This window comes from Triticum aestivum, chromosome 7D (assembly GCF_018294505.1).
Source record: "Triticum aestivum cultivar Chinese Spring chromosome 7D, IWGSC CS RefSeq v2.1, whole genome shotgun sequence".
Classification (NCBI taxonomy): domain Eukaryota; kingdom Viridiplantae; phylum Streptophyta; class Magnoliopsida; order Poales; family Poaceae; genus Triticum; species Triticum aestivum.
In genome coordinates, this window is record NC_057814.1 from 604,287,518 (window position 1) to 604,308,559 (window position 21,042).

Below are 21,042 nucleotides of genomic sequence, written 5' to 3' on the forward strand. Positions count from 1 at the left end.
CTCGTTTTCTTCAAATTTGATCAATTGTGCCATTTTACTTTGTGACTCGATTTCTTCCTTCAGCCTTCGAAGTCGGCAAAATTTCAAATAAGGTCTACAATACTGTACATTTTTGGAAGATGCCGTTCTCCTCAAGCAAAAACCAAAAAGCAAAGCCAACACATGCCGGCGCTGTGCATCTCATTTCTTCCTTGCACTCTTTCATTTCGAAAAGTGATAGGTTCTTCTTTTTCTTTTCTTCTCTTTTTGGAGAAAACGTGGCAGGTTCTTCTACGCCCAGCATATTCTCAGAGCACATGGCGCATCTTTCGGATTGTTGACTTTTTTCCCTGCAGGAGCTTTTTTTTAGGCGTGGCATGACATGGCCGACCACTACTGTAGCAGTTTGTGCCGGTTTTTTCCTGTGTTTTCTTTATCCTTTTTTAGTTTATTGGGTTGGTTTTCTTTTGTCCGTTTTTCATTGTTTTGGTTGGGTTCTCTTTGCTTTTTGTTTTATTATTCTATGGTTTTCTTTCATTTTCATTAGTTTTCTTTGATTCTTTTCTTCCATATAATTTGGTTTTCCTCTTTTTTAACGGTTTTCTTAGAAACACATGTAACTTTATTAACACTCATAACAATTACAGCCACACTGTTTTGGACCTAAAATCCAAGAAATACAAAGTAACTCCTATGATTAAAAATTACAATGAAATCTTTTATAAACACCTTCTTCGCGGTATCAATCTTTGCTCAAAGTAATACTCCAAATACTTCGGTAAAGAGGTTGCAATTTGACTGGAGCAACGATGTTGTCACTCTTTCACCCGCACGAACATTGCCAATAATGGTTTTTGAAAGCGCCTGAGTCGTCCATCTAAAAAGATGGGAAGCCTTAGATCGATGAACATACTTGGGCCCGGATGATCCCCTAGAAGTGCAGGCCGTCGAATCACTATATCTTCACCATGGTGTCGATAAAAGATTTCACCTCCACAAAGAATTAAACCAACAGAAAAGCTTGACACGGCAACATAAACTCATCAGATCTTAATAGCCGAATCCGCGAGGATAGAAAACTCTCTAACCTCATGGCGCTCCCAAAAGAACGAGACGAAGTTTATTCTCACAAAACTATGATGATCACTAGGCATTGACGAAGAACATAGAGGTCTTGAAGATCCGAGGTCCCCCCCCCCCCACCACCACCACCTCTCAATGCCAAGGTGGCAGTTGCAGGCGAGGGGACCAAAATTTCTTAGATGGCGATGACAATGGCGGCACGAGAAACCCTCTGCCTTCGATTGATTGGGGCAGGATTGCAGGATCACCGGGTTTGTTTGTTTTTTATTTATTTTTCCTTTGTTATACGCTGGGTTTCTTTGTTTTTTCTTGGTCTTCAGTTCTTCGCCATTTCTTTTTTGTTTTCTTTGTAGATTTTTTCTTTTTTAACACAAATCTACACTTTTAGCACACAATATTTTTTTACTGTACACCTAAAAAAATTGATACATGCTGAAAATCTTTTAAAAACACTGTGTACATTTTTCTTTTAATACATGTTTGGAACACTTTTTGAATACATAGTCAATACTTTTTTAAATACATGTGGATTTTTTATTGGTAATATCTTTTTTTCTAAAACTACTTGAACATTTCCTTAAATCACATAAACACTTTTTGTATGTCACACACATCTTTTTTGCAACGCGCGAGCATTTATTTATATTTCCACTTGCAAATTTTAATGGTACAAAACATTTTTTTACATTGTATACACATTTTAAAAAAGGGCATATACATTTTTTCAATTGCAGGAATTTTTTTTCCATTGTTTGGAACATTTTCATGGCAACAATGTCTTTTCTACTTTGGTTAAAAAAAATCAAAATCACTATTTCTTTAAAAGTTAAATATGTTTTCCAAATATATTCATTTAAAAAGCAAACCTACATCTCTACTTATACTACTTAAAAATAATATAAGGTTCGTTGTTTAACTTTTCTTGCCACCACGCATTCATCCAACCTTTCCTCTATATAATAATCAACCATCTTATTGTACTTACGTTCTGAACTAATTTCACTATAATTTACCTATAAAAATTCTTATGAAAGTAAATCACTGTCAGGATTTTTTCCCTGTGTTTTGTTTATCCTTTTTTAATTTGTTGGGTTGGTTTTCTTTTGTCCTTTTTCATTGTTTGGGTTGGGTTCTCTTTGCTTTTTGTTTTATTATTCTATGGTTTTCTTTCATTTTCATTAGTTTTCTTTGATTCTTTTCTTCCATATAATTTGGTTTTCCTGTTTTTTAACGGTTTTCTTAGAAAACACCTGCAACTTTATTAATACTCATAACAATTACAGATACACTGTTTTGGACCTAAAATCCAAGAAATACAAAGTAACTCCTATGACTAAGAATTACAATGAAATCTCTTATAAACACCTTCTTCGCGGTATCAATCTCTGCTCAAAGAAATACTCCAAAGACTTCGTTAAAGAGGCTGCAATTTGACTGGGAGCAACGATGTTGTCACTCTTTCACCCACACGGACATTGCCAATAATGGTTTTTGAAAGCGCCTTGAGTCGTCCATCTAAAAAGATGGGAAGCCTTAGAGCGATGAACGTACTTGGGCCGGGATGATCCCCTAGAAGTGCAGGTCGTCGAATCAATATATCTTCACCATGGTGTCGATGAAAGATTTCACCTCCACAAAGAATTAAACCAACAAAAAAGTCTGACACGGCAACATAAACTCATCAGATCTGAATAGTAGAGTCCGCGAGGACAGAAAACTCTCTAACCTCATGGCGCTCCCAAAAGAACGAGAGGAAGTTTATTCTCACAAAGCTATGATGGTCACTAGGCATTGACGAATATAGAGGTCTTGAAGATCCCCCCCCCCCCCTCAACGGCAAGGTGGCAGTTGCAGGCGAGGGGACCAAAATTTCTTAGATGGCGATGACAACCGTGGCACGAGAAACCCTCTGCCTTCGATTGATTGGAGCAGGATTGCAGGATCACTAGGTTTTGTTTATTTATTTATTTTTCCTTTGTTATATGCTGGCTTTCTTTGTTTTTTCTTGGTCTTCAGTTCTCGCCATTTCTTTTTTGTTTTCTTTGTAGATTTTTTCTTTTTTTAACACAAAGTTTTATATCAGGTGAATCCTACCTAGTTCGTGTATCCGTGTAGCCGTCCCGTTTCAACCCCACGATCTTAATCCCGAGCATCACGTGCAGCTTAGGGACTAATTACGTTTAGACGCCCGCTTTGTAATCTAACAACCATCTTACTTCACAGAAAACCTCCAAAACCTTTTACCCAAGAGTAGCCCGACTGCTTCTGCGCGTCTTCCGCCGCCGCCGCCGTCGTGTGCTCCGATTTCCGTCGACTCGATCCCGACGTCGTCCGGCACCCACGAGAGGCAGGTACCGTCCCAGTCTTGTACATGCTTGTCTGATCCCACGTTAACATGAACCTGACAACCATCGGCAAACGCCGTACGCATCAGTCTGTTGTGCATGTACTTCTCTACGTAGACCTATCTCCCCTATAACTGGTAATACTTTGCTGCAGCGGCAACTACCGTTGAGCAACTAGCAAGTACAACGATGTCATTTGCAATCAGCGACACGGAGGGCATCAAAAGTTTCAGGTAAAACTACACACAAATTCAGTCTGTGTGTATACACGTGTGAGTGTAGGTTGAAAGGCTAATCATGTGGCCATGTGTGCAGCAGTATCGATCCAATCAATAACGTTCAAATGCATATGAGCCATGGAGGACTTAGTACACCCCAAAAGAACACTGACGTACCCCTCTTTGTAAGTTTAGTTTGCACTAACAACTGAAACTATGCATGAAGTGCTTATTCTGGTTTATTCCTGACATTGCAGTCTTCATCTTTTACACCTGAATGTGATGAGCACTTGAAGCCTAAAGTGGGTATGGCATTTGAAGGACTCGAGGCAGTAGAGAAATTCTACAAGGCATATGCACATGAATCAGGTTTTGGTGTTCGAATCGGACAACAGAAAAAGATTGATAATAAGGTGGTCCGGACTAAGCGTTTCATGTGTAATAGGGAAGGATTCAAGTCAAAAGATAGTAAGGAGATAGATGACCCCTTGAAGAAGAGGCGTAAGCAGACAAATACGCGATGCGGTTGTGATGCCCATATCTTTGTTAGACTTTGTGGGGATAACACCTACAAGATAGACTCATGGGTTGAGCACCACGTTCATGGTCTTGTATCACCTGATAAGCGTCATTTGATCAGATCGAATCGTACAGTTAGTGAGAGGGCAAAGAATACTTTATACACATGTCATAAGGCAAGCATTGGAACCTCTCAAGCATATAGGCTCATGCAAGTTAGCGAGGGCGGAATTCCGAATGTTGGCTGCTCAAAGAGGGACTTGCAGAATTACTACCAAGCACTCAGGTATAAAATTAGAGATGCAGATGCTCAAATGTTTGTGGCCCAATTAGCTAGAAAGCAGGAAGTGAATTCAGCATTTTTCTATGATTTTGATGTGAATGATGAGGGGAAGCTAATGCGTGTGTTTTGGGCGGATGCCACGGGCAGGAAGAACTATAGTCACTTTGGTGATGTCATATCCTTTGATTCTACATACACCACTAATCAGTACAACATGATATTTGCACCATTTACTGGGGTTAATCATCACTTACAAAGTGTATTTTTCGCTGCTGCATTCTTATCAAATGAGAAGGATGAGTCATACATTTGGTTATTTGAGACCTTCTTAATTGCAATGGGAGGGATAGCACCTAGACTCATTATAACCGATGAAGCCACTAGCATCAAGAATGGTATTGACGAAGTTCTTCCAACAACCGTTCATAGGTTGTGCATGTGGCATATAATGCAAAAGGTTCCTGAAAAAGTTGGACCTGTGATTAGAGAAGATTCTGAATTTTGGACGAGATTGAACTCATGTGTTTGGGGTTCGGAAACTTCAATAGAGTTTGAGTCACAATGGAATTCCATCATTACAGATTTTGGGTTGGAGGAAAATGAGTGGTTGAGTAAAAGGTTTAGCATTCGAGATAAATGGATACCGGCGTACTTTATGGATATATCTCTAGCGGGCATTCTCCGAACCACTTCAAGATCAGAAAGTGCAAATTCCTTTTTTAACCGCTTCATTCATCGAAGGCTTGCTTTTGTTGAGTTTTGGCTTAGGTTTGACACAGCTTTAGAATGTCAACGTGAGGAAGAATTAATGGCAGACAACAGAAGCATACATACCACCCCACAACTATTTACGCCATGGACAATGGAGAAACAAGGTAGTGAGGTATTCACATATGAGGTGTTCGAGAAATTTCAGCTACAAGTTATTGCTGCTAGAGACCATTGTTGTGTTCAGAATATTACACAAGGTGTGGGGGTAAAAAATGTGACCCTGGGAGGTCGGTCTGGTAAGATTAGGGAGGTTTGCTATGACATTGGAAGCATGATAGCAAATTGTTCGTGCAAGTTATTTGAGTCACTCGGTATTCCATGTCGCCGTATTATCCAAGTTTTGAGGATTGAAAACCAAAATGAGCTTCCTAGCTACTACATTATGAAAAGATGGCAGAAAAGGTGCAAAAGGTAAAAACAGTAATGCATGCCAACCAATTTCTTATTGTTATTCCATAATCATATGACTAGCAACATTCTTTTGTTTTGCAGGGAGAATGTTTATGATGAACAGGGGAACCTACTAGAAGAAAAGCCCATGGATTCACTTGATGCGGCCACAAGAAAGAAGATTTCAGTTGTACGAGATAAGATGGAAGAGCTTATTCAAAAGGCAAAACATCCAGATGAAGCATTGGACTTCTTAACATCAAGTGTGATGAACATTGAGGCGCCTTTGGGCCAAATGATCCCTGAAGCCACCCAAAGCACTAGGCAAGAGGAATATGAGGCTTTTATTGGTTGCAATATTCCCACCGAAGTTCATATTCATCCGCCGACTGATGTTCGTACCGTGGGGAGATGCAAAAGAATAAAGCGAGGAAAGGAGATCAAGGAGGGGGTTCAGAAAAATAAGGACAAAGAAGGCAAGGCAAAGGTCGCACGCTTGTGCAAGACGTGCAAGCAAATGGTATTTCATGATAGTCGTAATTGTCCAAGCAAAAAAGGAGGGAGTGTGACTTTGCAAGATATGCAGCCAAATGGTGCCTCCTGATATAGTCCAAGCAAAGAATGATTTTATCTATATTATCATGCACACTCTGATGCAGTGAATTATGTAATGGATGAGAATTTGCGTCGTGTCAAATTAAAGTTGACTTGATTTCTGACAAGTTTAATGCTTGTCAAATTGCTACAGAATATCAAACATATTTATCAATTTCAGACATTTTTACTAGCTATGCAAGCATGATTAAATTTCTTTTTATAATATTAAAACTTTTACTGTGGCAATACTGCACGTTTATTTCCTCCCATTTTTTTGATCAGACTTGCATTGTCCAGTAGCACATAATGAAGTTTGTAGGTGTTCAGAAAACTTATGATGGTGACTTTTGCTTATAGCTTTGATCGCAAGACTGCATAGCCATCGCAGGCCTCTTCTGTACTTCAAAGCTTTACTGAAATGGTCGCCTGTTTTACTAACGCATAACTCAATAAGTCACTAGCCTTCTTGGCAACAGCAAAGAGGACTCTTTTTTTACCAAATGCCAAGCAAACTAACAGGAAAAAGCTCAAGCAAAGCCTCTGATTTGAACCTGCCATTGCCATTCCTTATGCTGCAAAATTTGATACAGTTTACTGCTACGGGCTTTTGCACTAGTAATGTGCATGTCAGTCAGCCGAATGCTACAGGACAGTACTTGCACAAGTTCATCTGTTACAGCCTTCCTCCGAGACGACCGTTCGTCATGGCCTTGCCTCCGAGACGACCGCCTAGGCCGGTTCGTCGCCGGCGCCGAACAACGTCAGTTCGTCATGGACCCGCCGTCGAGGCATCCGCTTGGTTTGCTTTGTCACGGGCGCCGGACGACGTCGGGATCGAGTCGACGGAAATCGGAGCATACGACGGCGGCGGCGGCGGAAGACGCGCAGAAGCAGTCGGGCTACTCTTGGGTAAAAGGTTTTGGAGGTTTTCTGTGAAGTAAGATGGTTGTTAGATTACAAAGCGGGCGTCTAAACGTAATTAGTCCCTAGGCTGCACGTGATGCTCGGGATTGAGATCGTGGGGTTGAAACGGAACGGCTACACGGATACACGAACTAGGTAGGATTCACCAAATATGTTGCCTATATATATATATATATATATATATATATATATATATATATATATATATATATATATATATATATATATATATATATATATATATAGTGTACACGTAAAAAAATTGATACATGCTGAAATATTTTAAAAACATTGTGTACATTTTTCTTTTAATACATGTTTGGAACACTTTTTGAATACATAGTCAATACTTTTTTAAATACATGCGGATTTTTTATGGTAATAATTGTTTTTCTAAAACTACTTGAACATTTCCTTACATTACATAAACACTTTTTGGATGTCACACACATATTTTTTGCAACGCGCGAGCATTTATTTATATTTCCACTTGCAAATTTTAATGGTACAAAACATTTTTTTGCATTGTATACACATTTTGTAAAAAGGGCATATACATTTTCTCAATTGCAGGAATTTTTTTCCATTGTTTGGAACATTTTCATGGCAACAATGTCTTTCCTACTTTGGTTAAAAAAAAAATCAAAATCACTATTTCTTTAAAAGTTAAATATGTTTTCCAAATATATTCATTTAAAAAGCAAACCTACATCTCTACTTATACTACTTAAAAATAATATAAGGTTCGTTGTTTAACTTTTCTTGCCACCACGCATTCATCCAACCTTTCCTCTATATAATAATCAACCATCTTATTGTACTTACGTTCTGAACTAATTTCACTATAATTTACCTATAAAAATTCTTATGAAAGTAAATCACTGTCAGGATTTTTTCCCTGTGTTTTGTTTATCCTTTTTTAATTTGTTGGGTTGGTTTTCTTTTGTCCTTTTTCATTGTTTGGGTTGGGTTCTCTTTGCTTTTTGTTTTATTATTCTATGGTTTTCTTTCATTTTCATTAGTTTTCTTTGATTCTTTTCTTCCATATAATTTGGTTTTCCTGTTTTTTAACGGTTTTCTTAGAAAACACCTGCAACTTTATTAATACTCATAACAACTACAGATACACTGTTTTGGACCTAAAATCCAAGAAATACAAAGTAACTCCTATGACTAAGAATTACAATGAAATCTCTTATAAACTCCTTCTTCGCGGTATCAATCTCTGCTCAAAGAAATGCTCCAAAGACTTTGTTAAAGAGGCTGCAATTTGACTGGGAGCAATGATGTTGTCACTCTTTCACCCACACGGACATTGCCAATAATGGTTTTTGAAAGCGCCTTGAGTCGTCCATCTAAAAAGATGGGAAGCCTTAGAGCGATGAACGTACTTGGGCCGGGATGATCCCCTAGAAGTGCAGGTCGTCGAATCACTATATTTCACCATGGTGTCGATGAAAGATTTCACCTCCACAAAGAATTAAACCAACAAAAAAGTCTGACACGGCAACGTAAACTCATCAGATCTGAATAGTAGAGTCCGCGAGGACAGGAAACTCTCTAACCTCATGGCGCTCCCAAAAGAATGAGAGGAAGTTTATTCTCACAAAGCTATGATGGTCACTAGGCATTGACGAATATAGAGGTCCTGAAGATCCGAGGTCCCCACGGATTTCTTTAAAAGTTACTTATACTGCTTCCAAAAAATCAAAATCACTATTTCTTTAAAAGTTAAATATGTTTTCCAAATATATTCATTTAAAAAGCAAACCTATATCTCTACTTATACTACTTAAAAATAATATAAGGTTCGCTGTTTAACTTTTCTTGCCACCATGCATTCAATCCAATCTTTCCTCTATATAATAATCAACCATCTTATTGTACTTACGTTCTGAACTAATTTCACTAAAATTTACCTATAAAATTTCTTATGAAAGTAAATCACTGTTAGGATTTTGTGTGTGTGCATGGGCAGGATTTGGCAAACATTTATTTACACATTCACATTAATCTGGTCAGGTAATCAGCAAGTATGGTATTACCAGAATATTTATATCTCGTTGCAACGCACGGCCATTGTCCTAGTAAATAAAAAGGAAAAAAAATGAAATTAGCGTGACGTCAGGGAGACGACCAACGTTCACGTCCCTGCTGGGCTGGCCATCACTGGTGGCGCTCGTTTTTCACTCCCTAAACATGTCCTTTGTCGTGACCGGCCTCTCTACCCAGTCGGCCCGGCCCATGCCCGCCCGACCTGGGCTTAGCGGGGCCTATATACGCGAAAGCAGACGGCCGCACCCTCCCTCAATCAATCATCGTCGTCGTCGTCCCCAATCAATCAATCATCAGCGAGCGAGCGACCTAAACCTCCGCTCCGTCTCCGCGCAAAACCCTAGCGGATCCATCGACCTCGCGGAGAGGCGGAGAGCGGAGAGCGGAGAGAGGGAGTGGGTCCGAAGATGCAGATCTTCGTGAAGACGCTGACCGGCAAGACCATCACGCTCGAGGTCGAGAGCAGCGACACCATCGACAACGTCAAGGCCAAGATCCAGGTCCGATTCCCCCCGCCCCTCTCCCTTCCCCTTTTCGCCCACGCACCCAGTCAGCGGCGAATCACGCCTCCTTAGATCGCCAGCGCAGCTAGATTTAATCCGCCCCGGGGGGTGGGGTAGGATTGGGGTGATTCCGCGGCAGATGGTTTCTGGGGATCTTCGTCTACGACGGGGGCGTTACACGCGGTGACCATCGATTTTGGCGCCTTGCAAGCAGAATTAGCCTTTGGTGCTTGGTGTTTGTGACCTGCCCGCTCCCATTGCTCTGCTGCGCTGTGAATTGTGTGCTCGTGCTAACCGTGGTGCGATGTTGTAGCGACGTAGCCATCAAAGAAATTGGGGGAACCAACTATGTGCTAATATGGCCCTGGACTCTAGTCCTTTTTGGGGAGAGCATGGCCGGCCTTAGGATGTGTCTATATGATTGCCAGTAGGTGCCGGTTTTCGGATGCTAAAGTAGTTTTGATAATCCATACACCAATAGTGATCAATCAAACTGACTGAATCTGAGATGACGGTTAGCGAAAGTGATTGAACACAAGGTGTTGGCTAGGCAGTGTCTCTGAAGAACTGTTTTCTCGACTGTTCAACACAAGCCTTGTTGATGCATATGCAAAATTCTTGAGCAAGCATGAAGGCTGTTCACAAATTTAACTTGATCTTGCACCAGCCGAGCTCACGCTTGACCATAGACAAGCTGAGCTCACGCTCAGTTTCAGGCTTGGCGAGCCGAGCTCGAGCTTTTCTTGAGGCTTGCAGAGTGAATCCAGCTCGAGCCAAGCTCTCTAGTCGTATTTGCTCGTGCTTGGCTTGTTTACATATCGTATATTTTGGGACAAGAGATCAACTTTGTATTTTTGCCCTTTGATATGCTATAAATGCACAGCCTTAGCTTATTCATACACTCGTGTCTTTTACACCAGCACTAGGTAATTGCATGTTCATTGCCACGGTGGCTGTCCATATTTGATTACCTGCCATTTTATCGATATATATGATTATGTACAAAAAATTGACTTAATCTTCCAATTTAATCAATACTTATTGACTTGCCCAAGAAAACAGGATGTTATTTGGTAAGCCAACAAGTGTGGGGGCTACGTAAAACTGCTGGGAGGAAAAAAATCGAAACAGGGCAGGGGGAGGGGGGGGGGGGGGGGCGTGCACGGGAGAAACGTGTGGGAAGCGAGTAGGGGAGAATACAAGTAATTTGAGTGATGACCGCTGACTGAGCTATTTTCGTAACTTCTCGTTGTTTTTATCTTTTGTTATGAAGTACTGTATTTGCTATTGAGTTTCTTTGTATAAAGATCTTGATGCCAAGTGTTGAATCAAACTTGAATGGAGAGTTGTTTTTGTGCTCCTGCTTATCCTTTATACAGAGCCATTGTCTGGAACTGCATCACTAAAATACAACAGAGTTCCTCATAACAAAGATACAACTGAGTGACTGACACACATGGTTTATTTACTTCAGGACAAGGAGGGCATTCCCCCAGATCAGCAAAGGCTAATTTTTGCTGGAAAGCAGTTGGAAGATGGGCGAACATTAGCTGATTACAACATTCAGAAAGAGTCGACGCTCCATTTGGTCCTGAGGCTCAGGGGTGGAACTATGATCAAGGTGAAGACACTTACTGGGAAGGAAATCGAGATTGATATTGAGCCCACTGACACAATCGATAGAATCAAGGAACGTGTTGAGGAGAAAGAGGGTATTCCACCTGTTCAACAGAGGTAGTCTTGATGCCCCTAATTATGAATGATGCTGAAAAATCTACATTTAAGCTTGTGTTTCAAGCTTCACATTCATTAGCAATCACTTTATCTTAATAAATCTGTCTCATGTGTAGGCTCATCTATGCTGGGAAGCAACTCGCTGATGACAAAACTGCTAAGGACTACAACATTGAAGGTGGTTCAGTGCTCCATCTTGTGCTTGCTCTGAGGGGCGGTCAGTAGATGCAAAGTCGACGTGGGCCGTATAGGCCATTTCTACCAAAACTTGTTGCAGACCTAGATCTGTGAATTTGCCGGTTGATTGAAGTGCCATGTAATTGACGCATTTGTGAAGTCAGCTGTCACCTGTACTTGGATGGAATTGTTTGAACTATATGCTTATCTGTTGTCATCTGATTTCTGGTTGCTCTGAATCATATCTTCTACAACCTTTTCTTAACAAGATCTCATTCTTATGGTTGATTGTAGCAACTCCATGTGATCACCAATAGTATAGCAATGAGATCAGTTGATCATAACGTATAAGGTTTTTAAGGTTGGTAAGTTGAGATCGGTTTACAGAGAACTAAAGGCTTTTTCTATGACTATCCTGTGCAAAGCATCTATTGGCATCATCAAATAGGATTCCACAGTTGTGAATCCAATTCTAAGATGGTAGTCATTTATAAACAGTTAGAACCAACAACAACTTTGGACAGGAATCTGTGCATCTGATGCCTCTCATTTAACAGAGATGTTATTTTTCCCTAAAAAAATAAAAGAAACAGAGACATTATTTCATGCCTATCCACTGATAAGTGTCCATTGGCACCATCATCACATAAGAATCCAGTCTGTTACAGTTTTTGTTCTATAACAAGTTGTATATAATATACGGTGAGATGAGACATTAGAACTGCTGCTTTGAACAGTGCCCTGCAAGTGTGATCTGTGCATCTGATTCCTCATTGGGACAATACATTTACTGTGCAAGTGGTGTGGTTCAGCCACCTTTTCACAGTTCTTGCAACCTCCACAGATTCTTGTTCAACGCACCTGAAGAAATCATTTGAGTGCAGACATAGATCTCTTGTCAGTTTAGCTCCCTAGTGCATTTCTGATGCAGCAGCTGGAGTGCCTTCCTTTTAAAAACACTGCATAACAGAAAGGAATGTTCCTCCTGCTGGTCTAGAAAATTTTCGTTTAAGATGTTCCTGTCTGGTAATGACATTAGATTTCTCTTTTGAAAGAGCATAAGGAAAACTATGTCACATTAAAAAGGGTTCAAATATTCCTTTTGTTTTGTCTTTTTAATATTCCTTCCAACATATCTTTGATATTCTATTAGGAATTTTGCCCTTTCTTTGGTCGGTTCATTCTTCACGCACCCGCAACCTGATTGTAGAAGGCGATTTATGTCTCTGGCGTTCTTTTTTGACAAGATCATCAGTTCTATTTTTCTTTTATTTAATTGCAATATTATTTATGTTTATTAGTCCTAGGTGCATGCCAGCTCTTTACACATATAGTCTTAACCTATTTGTTCTGTTAGGCAAAGCTAGAAGGATTCTATGAGAATGCTGTAAAAAGAGAGGATTCTATGACACTGAGTGAATGACATACTGATCTGTCTATAAGATTGCTGCCCCTTTCCCATAGCTGTTGTCCCACCATCATATTTCTACATGCTAATTCAGTTCCTCTAACCTCCTTTCAGGGAAGATGTCAACAAGTAAAGAATCACAAGAGATGGTTTCAAATTCCCACGTTTCATACCCTTAACCCCCGGCTTCTAATTTCCGCACCGCCCGCTTAATTGCTGGTGAGGTGGCCATGTAGGCCCCTCCTGGGTTTTGTAATTTGTTGGGGACCAAAGATGGAAGAAAGAACCCTAGCACATGAACATGACATTTCTTACTCTCCTCCTTGCTCCTGAATGGCTGCAACTTTGTGCAAAAACACTTCCACTTTATAAAAGCCTCCATTGTTATATATGTTAACCAAATTATCTTTCGCCTAGGTTCATCGATTGGCTGGAAGCCCAGGACCATTAATCGCGGCAATTCCTTAAGCATTTCCCCTAAACCCAAGTAATTTTCACCTGCTTTTGCCATAGACAGGTCCATGCATGGACATAGGATGGACCATCCTGCAGGTGAGTGAGCTCCTCAATAATACTATTCCATATTAGGATCCATACGAGGAGCACTTGGCTCATTGGTTCTTGTCCAAGTGGACCAGGCATTGATCAGATCATCACCATCAGGCCACCATCATCATGGCATCATCATCATCATCTCCTCCATGAACTGAAAGTTGATGGAGCTTGTCATTGGCGCGGCGCTGAGATTTCCGCGTGATCTTGGAATATTTGTTTGATCTTGCGCAGGATTAAAGAAGATCTGCCTCTTGCAACTGGGATATATGAATGTGTGCAAGACCAGGTAGGTAGGAGGGGTGGTTAAGTTTCTTAATTGTTACTAGTAGCTGGAATCACTTAATTACTACTACTAGATGGGACTTGGACCGGCCTAGTGGCCAGTCAAGTCCAGCATCACCTCTTTCAAGTGGTCTGGTTGATTAGTCAAAGGTAGATTTGTCTGATGTCATATGTTAAATTAGTCGGGTGAATCCTGCTTGTTTTTCCCTAAAACTGTTGATTAATTAGCGCGTAGTTGAATGTGTCTTTTTGATGTTCTTAGATTAGATTTCCTGTGAGGTGAGTATATGATGGGCATCTTGGTATGTCACTGTCCTGTGTAGCTCATCACAGAACCCAAATGGTTAATTGGTTAGTTAATTGGGTGCATTATCTCTAGTGAAGTGTCCACTAGTGCAGGATGCAATCCTGTGTTGTTCTTATGCAGAGGCACAATCTGAGTAGTCCAATGACTTGGCTTGCTTTTGTTTTCAAATTCGTTGGACTCCGGACTAGTTTTCTAGGAAGTACCACAATAAAGTTTAGAAGTTTTTAAATATTATACAGAACGAATTACATGCATTTTACATTTTGGTTTCAAGGAAAATCGCACTGGTGCGGTAAATAGGTTATCTTTATGCACTGGTGCGGTAAATAGGTTATAGGTTATTTTTATGCACTGATCATCATACCAATTCATATTTTTGAATCATGCATGCGCGACAATAAAATTGTTTCAAAGTTTTGAATTCCAGAAGCTGTTTATGCGATAGTGAAATTGTCGAGGAAATAAGAGTTTGTGGATACGGTAATTTAGGGGTTTAAGTGAGTAAAAAAAAGTTTGAGATGAAAAATGAGCCAGCCCAGTAGTTTGGAGGTGATTGTAGGAAGATATCTTTCTTATTGGCTCACTACACATTGTATTCGATCACCGTTGCTTCGAGGAATTGACAGGAGCGCTGCCTTTTAATTTTTCATTGGGGAAAAATTGCAACTGCGCGGTGCGGTTTTAAGATGAAAATATTGACTCATTCTGCCATGTATGCACCATGAACAATTTAACATAAACAAGGTAGCTAGCGATGCATTGTTCATCCTGGCTGCTTGGAAAACAAACTAAATAAATCAAGTTTAAGCTAGTTTTAAAATTTCTACTTGAGTAGCACGACTGAATTAAGCCTGGGGGAGTTGATGCCACCGGTGGCAAAGGCAGGGTAATTGCCACCGGGTGCACTGTACATGTCTGTCAAAATTGGGCAGAGGACGACTCTGCCTGCTCCTGCCTGCGCCGTGCATGCCAATGGCATTGCGGCGGCTACGTCAGAACTCGCGGGGGTCGACGAAGAGCACGCTGCCCGGCGGCGCCGATGCCGGCCAGTCGGAGGAGGAGGAGGAGGTGGCATTGCTGTCGGAGAGGTTCTTGATGCACCAGACGTCCTCGTCGCAGGAGAAGCGGCGCCAGCTCGGGATGGCGGCGGCGGCCGGGTCGTCGGGGCTGAGGTCGGCGGCGACGACGCCGCAGGCCGGGTTGTTGCGGGCCATGTTGTGGGCGTGGCTGCAGAGCGTGCGGAGCAGGGCCGGGCCCTCCGGCCCGGACATGCGGACGCCGTAGATGAGGTAGGCGCCGAAGGGGCGGAAGATGTCCGGCACGGAGGGCACGCGCAGCCACGGCGCGGCGCGGTCCAGCGCCCGGACCGCGGCCAGGGAGTGCCGGAGCAGCGCCGGCGCGCCGTCCACGCGCAGGCGGAGCGAGCGGGTCTGGTCCCACACGCTCAGCACGGCGAACGACGGCGACGGCGCGCCGGCCCCTGCTGTGCGGCCTTCGGAGCTCACGATGGCCACGAAGGTGCCGAGGGTGAGCTTGTGGGCGAGGAGCGCCGGCAGGTCGGCGGGGAGGAACTCGGTGTCCCGCGCCGGGAGGAGGCGCGCGTAGGCCGCGGCCGCCAGCGTCGGCGGCAGCTGGAGCACGCGGTGCCGGCTCGTGACCGGCAGCCACCGCGCGTGCACCGGGCGGCCCAGGAGCACCGGCCGACGGAACTGCTTGTACCCGAACCGGCCGGTGAAGAGCGCCAGCGACGCCTTGTTGGACACCGTGGTCGCCATGGTCGCGTGCGCCGCGCCCCGCTTACCGCTCCACTCCTCCGCCGCCTTCACCAGCGCCGTCGCGATCCCCAGCCGCCTATAACACAACCCAAAACAAAACGCAGCCGCCGTCAGCACGCCATTGCTCAAAAGAGGAAACTTCTACCAGTTGCGATTAGGCAAGAAGAGAAAGCGCACTTGTAAGCAAGCAAGAAATAAAAAACGGCGCATGCATTGCGCAAGCGTGCCGGCCGGCTGCCATGGCCGTGTGAAAAGAGGTAAGCAAAAGTACCTGTGGGAGGGAGAGACCCTGAGGCCGAGGATGAAGGCCACCTTCACGTACGCCGCCGCCGGCTGCTTCCCCACCGAGCCGGAGGAAGAAGACGACCCGATGCTGCCGCCGCGGCTGACCATCTTGATGCAGGCCTTGATGACACCGACCATCTCCTCCCCGCACTCAGCAACCTGTACGCACAAGACATCCATGGATCGATCGATCACAAGTTAGTTATTTACTTAGCGAGTAGTTACCGATCTTAATTACACCGCATGCACATCGATCACGAGCCAATTATATACGACGAGCTAGCTATAGTGCTACTAGCTATAGCAGGGGTCAAGCATGCCTGCATTAATCTAAGGATCATGATCAAGGAAGGCGATTAGTTAGTTAATAATTACTGCTACGTACGTACCAGCATGACGTGCTCCGGCGCGTGGCGGACCCTGGCCAGCGGGTCGCCGATCTGCTCCACGCACAGCGACATGCTCTTCTTCTTCTTCTTCTTCTTGCCGCCGTCGGCCTGGTCGCCGGAGAGGCCGACCTCGCACCGCCGCTCCAGCTCCTCCACCGCCGGCAGGTCCCGCTCCACGTCCAGCTCCCTCACGGTGACCTCCACCGCCGCCCTCTCCATGCCCACCTTCCCGGCCATGCTCGCCTCTTCCGCCTTCTCAATGGCTATCTGCTTCTGCTGCTGCTCCGATGAGGGGCGCGGCGTCATATTTATACTGCGGGGAGACGAAGGGGAGGGGCTTAGGGATGACCCTTGGGTTCAATCCCCACTACTTTTGACGTGGGGCCACTAAGTGTGATCGATCGGTGCAAAGAGAGAACAATGCCGCCTTTTGAATAATGGCTACTGGCTGCCTTCTACTATTTATACTTCTCCTTTTCTAATGAATTAATTTACTTCCAACAATTTCACAGAGCTGCCCTCGCGGTTTTTATCCGAGTAGCGGAAAATCCACTGGCGGTCATGCTCCGGTAATGTGTTCGGAAAATCCGTGTGCGTATGGTTTATAAGTAGCTAAATTTAGATATTTTCCAAAGATATCCATAGTGAATTTAGCTAAATTTAGACATTTTCCTAAGATAACCAGTGTGAATTTAGCTAAATTTAGACATTTTCCTAAGATTTTATCGATCTAGAGTGGATTTACATCACAAGGAATGTGGAGTTTAAACGAGACGAATGTATCCATAGTGAGGGGGGGGGGGGGGGTGTTATACAAACTACGAAACCAGATCAAAAGAGACCTATAGTTGGAAGACAAGGGCCCTATAAAAGAAATTGGAGGCCATAGAAGAACAACTTCTACCCAAAAAAGCACAACATCACCATACTCACTGATATTAGTTTAGCCATTCACTAGACTTTGAGAGAATATAAGAAGGCCAGAACACAAGAAGTAAAGGTTGTTACCCACCTTCAGGGCCTCAACCTATGTCTAACCGCTTGACTCCCTATTGGGTTTTAATGATCCATTACAAACATTTTCTCTACATGATGATCAACTTACGTCCAAAAAATATAGTATGCTTCGAAGATGGTTTTTGAGCCCCTCAGTATTAAAGGATCAAGTGTTGGCATGGTTAAGGACAATTTCATAACTTTTAGTGATCAAAGATCACTTGAGTCCTTAGGTATACTTATACTATCAAATGGGGATGTCGAGATTGTGAGGCGAAGCTTTTCTTGCAAATTGCTTAGAGATCAATCTCCAAACCCCCTCCATCTCATTCTTCCTAGCCTATCTCATCGTGTCTTGAACTGTTCCGACTCTCCAACTCCATTCCATGTGGAGCCACTGACTACCTTTAAGAGAGGTAGCCTACTAACATGATCCAAGAGCTATTCGATCATCTGAGGATGCTATAGAAACCACTAACTCATGTTCGGTTCTTCCGAGTGAGTTTTGTCCAGAACCTCCGAGTCAGCCAACTTGAACTCAACGTGTTACTAGGTCCCTCCGAGTGAGATTCACCCAGACACTCCGAAAGGCATCCAATAGCACAATCCATGTATCTATAACCGTTTGGGCCCACCAAACGCGATTCAGTCGGGCCCTCTGAGTATTTAAAAACTTACCACGTTTAGTTTGGTTTGATTCCTCCAAGGGACCATAACCTATGGGTTGTATGGAAGAAATGTGAAACAATCAGATTTATCTGTCTTTCCACTCAAGATCTATCAAGTCTTGTTCTGAGTTTCGAAGGGCATTCAACACCAACCCTTATGCAAAGCCTTTGAACTCTTCTCCGCTTTGTTACCCAAGCCTATCCTTTGAACACCCAACCTCTCCAAAAAAAAGGATCCATCATGTGAGAGTTTGAGTGTGGATGAGATAACCTTTTAAAGAACAATCAAGGAATTCATCACCAAGCAACATCTATCTTCTTACTTCTGAATGATGTGTGCCTCCTAGATAGGCTAGGTGTGCTTGGGAACCTTGAAGGCATGAAGTAACCAAGAAGTTTGTGAAGAATAGAGATCGCCAAGAGTGAGGGTTTGACCCCTGTGCTAAAAGCCATGGTGGTATAGGTGGGCATACGCTTTGTGAGTTCTTTGTGGGCGACATTGTCGAGGCTTTCAAATATGTGGTAGCAAGCCTTAGGACATTGTGTTCAAACCTCCACCAATGAGCAGTAGGATAGCACCAACTATCTGAATATCGGGAAAACACTTACGCATCATTTTTTTGATTTATTTCCTTAATCCTTTACTTACTGGCAACTTTGCTTCCAGTCATATCCAGAAAAAAAAACCCAGCCTCTCGAAAGGAAACATTTGCGGCAACGGACGAGTAGATATGAGTTGTTACAACTAGATGAAACTCTGAACGTTGTTGTGGGAATATTTTGCAATATATTTTAATGATATTTGGTTGTATGGAACATGAATATTTGAAATAATAGGAGAACTAAGATTAAAAATACAAATGATTTGTTGTGTAATAATACTATATAGTTATAAATATTTGGTATTAAATATGAATAAATTGAAATTCTCACGCATGTTTGCATGTTGAGGTAGCTTTTACTTATGCATGGGTGCAACTTTGCTTCCACTCATATCCAGAAAAAAAACCAGCCTCTCGAAAGGAAACATTTGCGGGAACGGACGAGTAGATATGAGTTGTTACAACTAGATGAAACTCTGAACATTGTTGCGGGAATATTTTGCAATATATTTTAATGATATTTGGTTGTATGGAACATGAATATTTGAAATAATAGGAGAACTAAAATTAAAAATACAAATGATTTGTTGTGTAATAATACTATATAGTTATAAATATTTGGAATTAAATATGAATAAATTGAAATTCTCACGCATGTTTGCATGTTGAGGTAGCTTTTACTTATGCATGGGTGCAACTTTGCGTCCACTCATATCCAGAAAAAAAAATCCAGCCTCTCGAAAGGAAACATTTGCGGCAACGGACAAGTAGATATGAGTTGTTACAACTAGATGAAACTCTGAACGTTGTTGCGGGAATATTTTGCAATATATTTTAATGATATTTGGTTGTATGGAACATGAATATTTGAAATAATAGGAGAACTAAAATTAAAAATACAAATGATTTGTTGTGTAATAATACTATATAGTTATAAATATTTGGTATTAAATATGAATAAATTGAAATTATCACGCATGTTTGCATGTTGAGGTAGCTTTTACTTATGCATGGGTGCATGTTAAGGTGGGCCTTTTCCATCCATGTTCAATGATGATGTGGCATGCTTGCATGTTGAGAGAAATAGGTTAGTGGGGGCTAGCTATTTAGATATAGAAGATTTGGAGGGAAAGCAAGGGTTCTCACTTCTTGTGTTCAGTATCCACCTGTCGTGGCGTGAACCGCCATGACCTCCTAAAAAACTCTCGACTGTCTTGGTGGCCTAAGGACCTCATCAGAGTGAGCTCCTGGTCAAGTGGTTATATCGGGCGGTTCCACAAACTCCATTTTCCAATATAGTAATGTGGCCTGCCTAATTCGAGGCCCGCCAAATAGAGACCGAGCGCGCCGACTAGAAGCCCAATGGAGGCGCCAGATCTAAGTGGTCGAATTGAAACTCGAATATGAACGCCTCATGGAAATTGGCATCAACCTCAAGCAAGTTATGAAGGGCATTGAATCATGTCATTGCCAGACCCTGGTCCTTCCGATATCAGGCCAGGCATGTTGAAAAGGAAAATCTAGCTAGAATGTTGAGCGGTTGAGGAGGTGAGAGCATCCAAAAGCTTAGAGAACAAGTCATCTTGTAAAAGGGCCCACAAATGCCTTGGGGTTCATGTTGGATTCCCTTTGAGGTGGACCTAGAGGTTGAGTCAGACGCCCTGCAGCCATCCTAAGGATGACTAAAATGATGTCCTCTCTCTTTGTCATGGTGGACCTATGTAGGAACATGATAAACCAAAAGTATAGGGGATCAATTGTAGCCTCTTTCGATAAGTAAGAGTGTCGAACCCAACGAGGAGCTAAAGGTAGAATTAATATTCCCTTCAAGTTCTATCGACCACTGATACAACTCTACGCACACTTAACGTTCTCTTTACCTAGAATAAGAATAAAACTACTTTGTAGGTGTAATGGGATAAGTTTGCTAGATAATAAAGAATGTGAAAATAAAAGTTTGGTGCAGTTTTACTAAAAGTACAATTAGGTTAGTATGTCTGATTTCATTATCTTAATTATCGAGGTAACCCCACGCGACGGATAGGGTCTGCGGTAGGACAACTGATTCTTGATGCAGGACTCGTGTCGGTCAAGATGTTATTTGAACACATCCCCCACTTCGATCCATAACAAGCACATCTCTATTTGATCCCAGTGCAAATACAAGGTTGTAAGCATTAATACCTCATACACGTAC

At 42.4% G+C, this 21,042-nt stretch overlaps 3 protein-coding genes across 3 annotated transcripts; 2 read left to right on the plus strand and 1 right to left on the minus strand.

The window, feature by feature from the left end:
- Positions 1 to 3,514: 3,514 nt before the first annotated feature.
- On the plus strand, positions 3,515 to 6,289 carry LOC123169729 (protein FAR1-RELATED SEQUENCE 5-like). Its single transcript, XM_044587596.1, has 4 exons — positions 3,515 to 3,640; positions 3,726 to 3,810; positions 3,883 to 5,609; positions 5,691 to 6,289. Exons 1-4 carry the CDS (start codon positions 3,597 to 3,599, stop codon positions 6,190 to 6,192), a joined length of 2,358 nt encoding a protein of 785 aa, XP_044443531.1. The 5' UTR covers positions 3,515 to 3,596; the 3' UTR covers positions 6,193 to 6,289.
- Positions 6,290 to 9,383: 3,094 nt separating this feature from the next.
- Positions 9,384 to 11,800, plus strand: LOC123167506 (ubiquitin-NEDD8-like protein RUB2). The gene is made up of 3 exons (XM_044585341.1): positions 9,384 to 9,664; positions 11,142 to 11,401; positions 11,518 to 11,800. The coding sequence occupies exons 1-3, from the start codon at positions 9,572 to 9,574 to the stop codon at positions 11,624 to 11,626; spliced, it is 462 nt and encodes a 153-aa protein (XP_044441276.1). The 5' UTR covers positions 9,384 to 9,571; the 3' UTR covers positions 11,627 to 11,800.
- A 3,110-nt stretch (positions 11,801 to 14,910) lies between these two features.
- Positions 14,911 to 16,898, minus strand: LOC123165964 (probable N-acetyltransferase HLS1). Its single transcript, XM_044583727.1, has 3 exons — positions 16,580 to 16,898; positions 16,177 to 16,349; positions 14,911 to 15,981 (listed from the first exon to the last, which is right to left on the minus strand). The coding sequence occupies exons 1-3, from the start codon at positions 16,883 to 16,885 to the stop codon at positions 15,123 to 15,125; spliced, it is 1,338 nt and encodes a 445-aa protein (XP_044439662.1). The 5' UTR covers positions 16,886 to 16,898; the 3' UTR covers positions 14,911 to 15,122.
- Between the last annotated feature and the right edge of the window lie 4,144 nt (positions 16,899 to 21,042).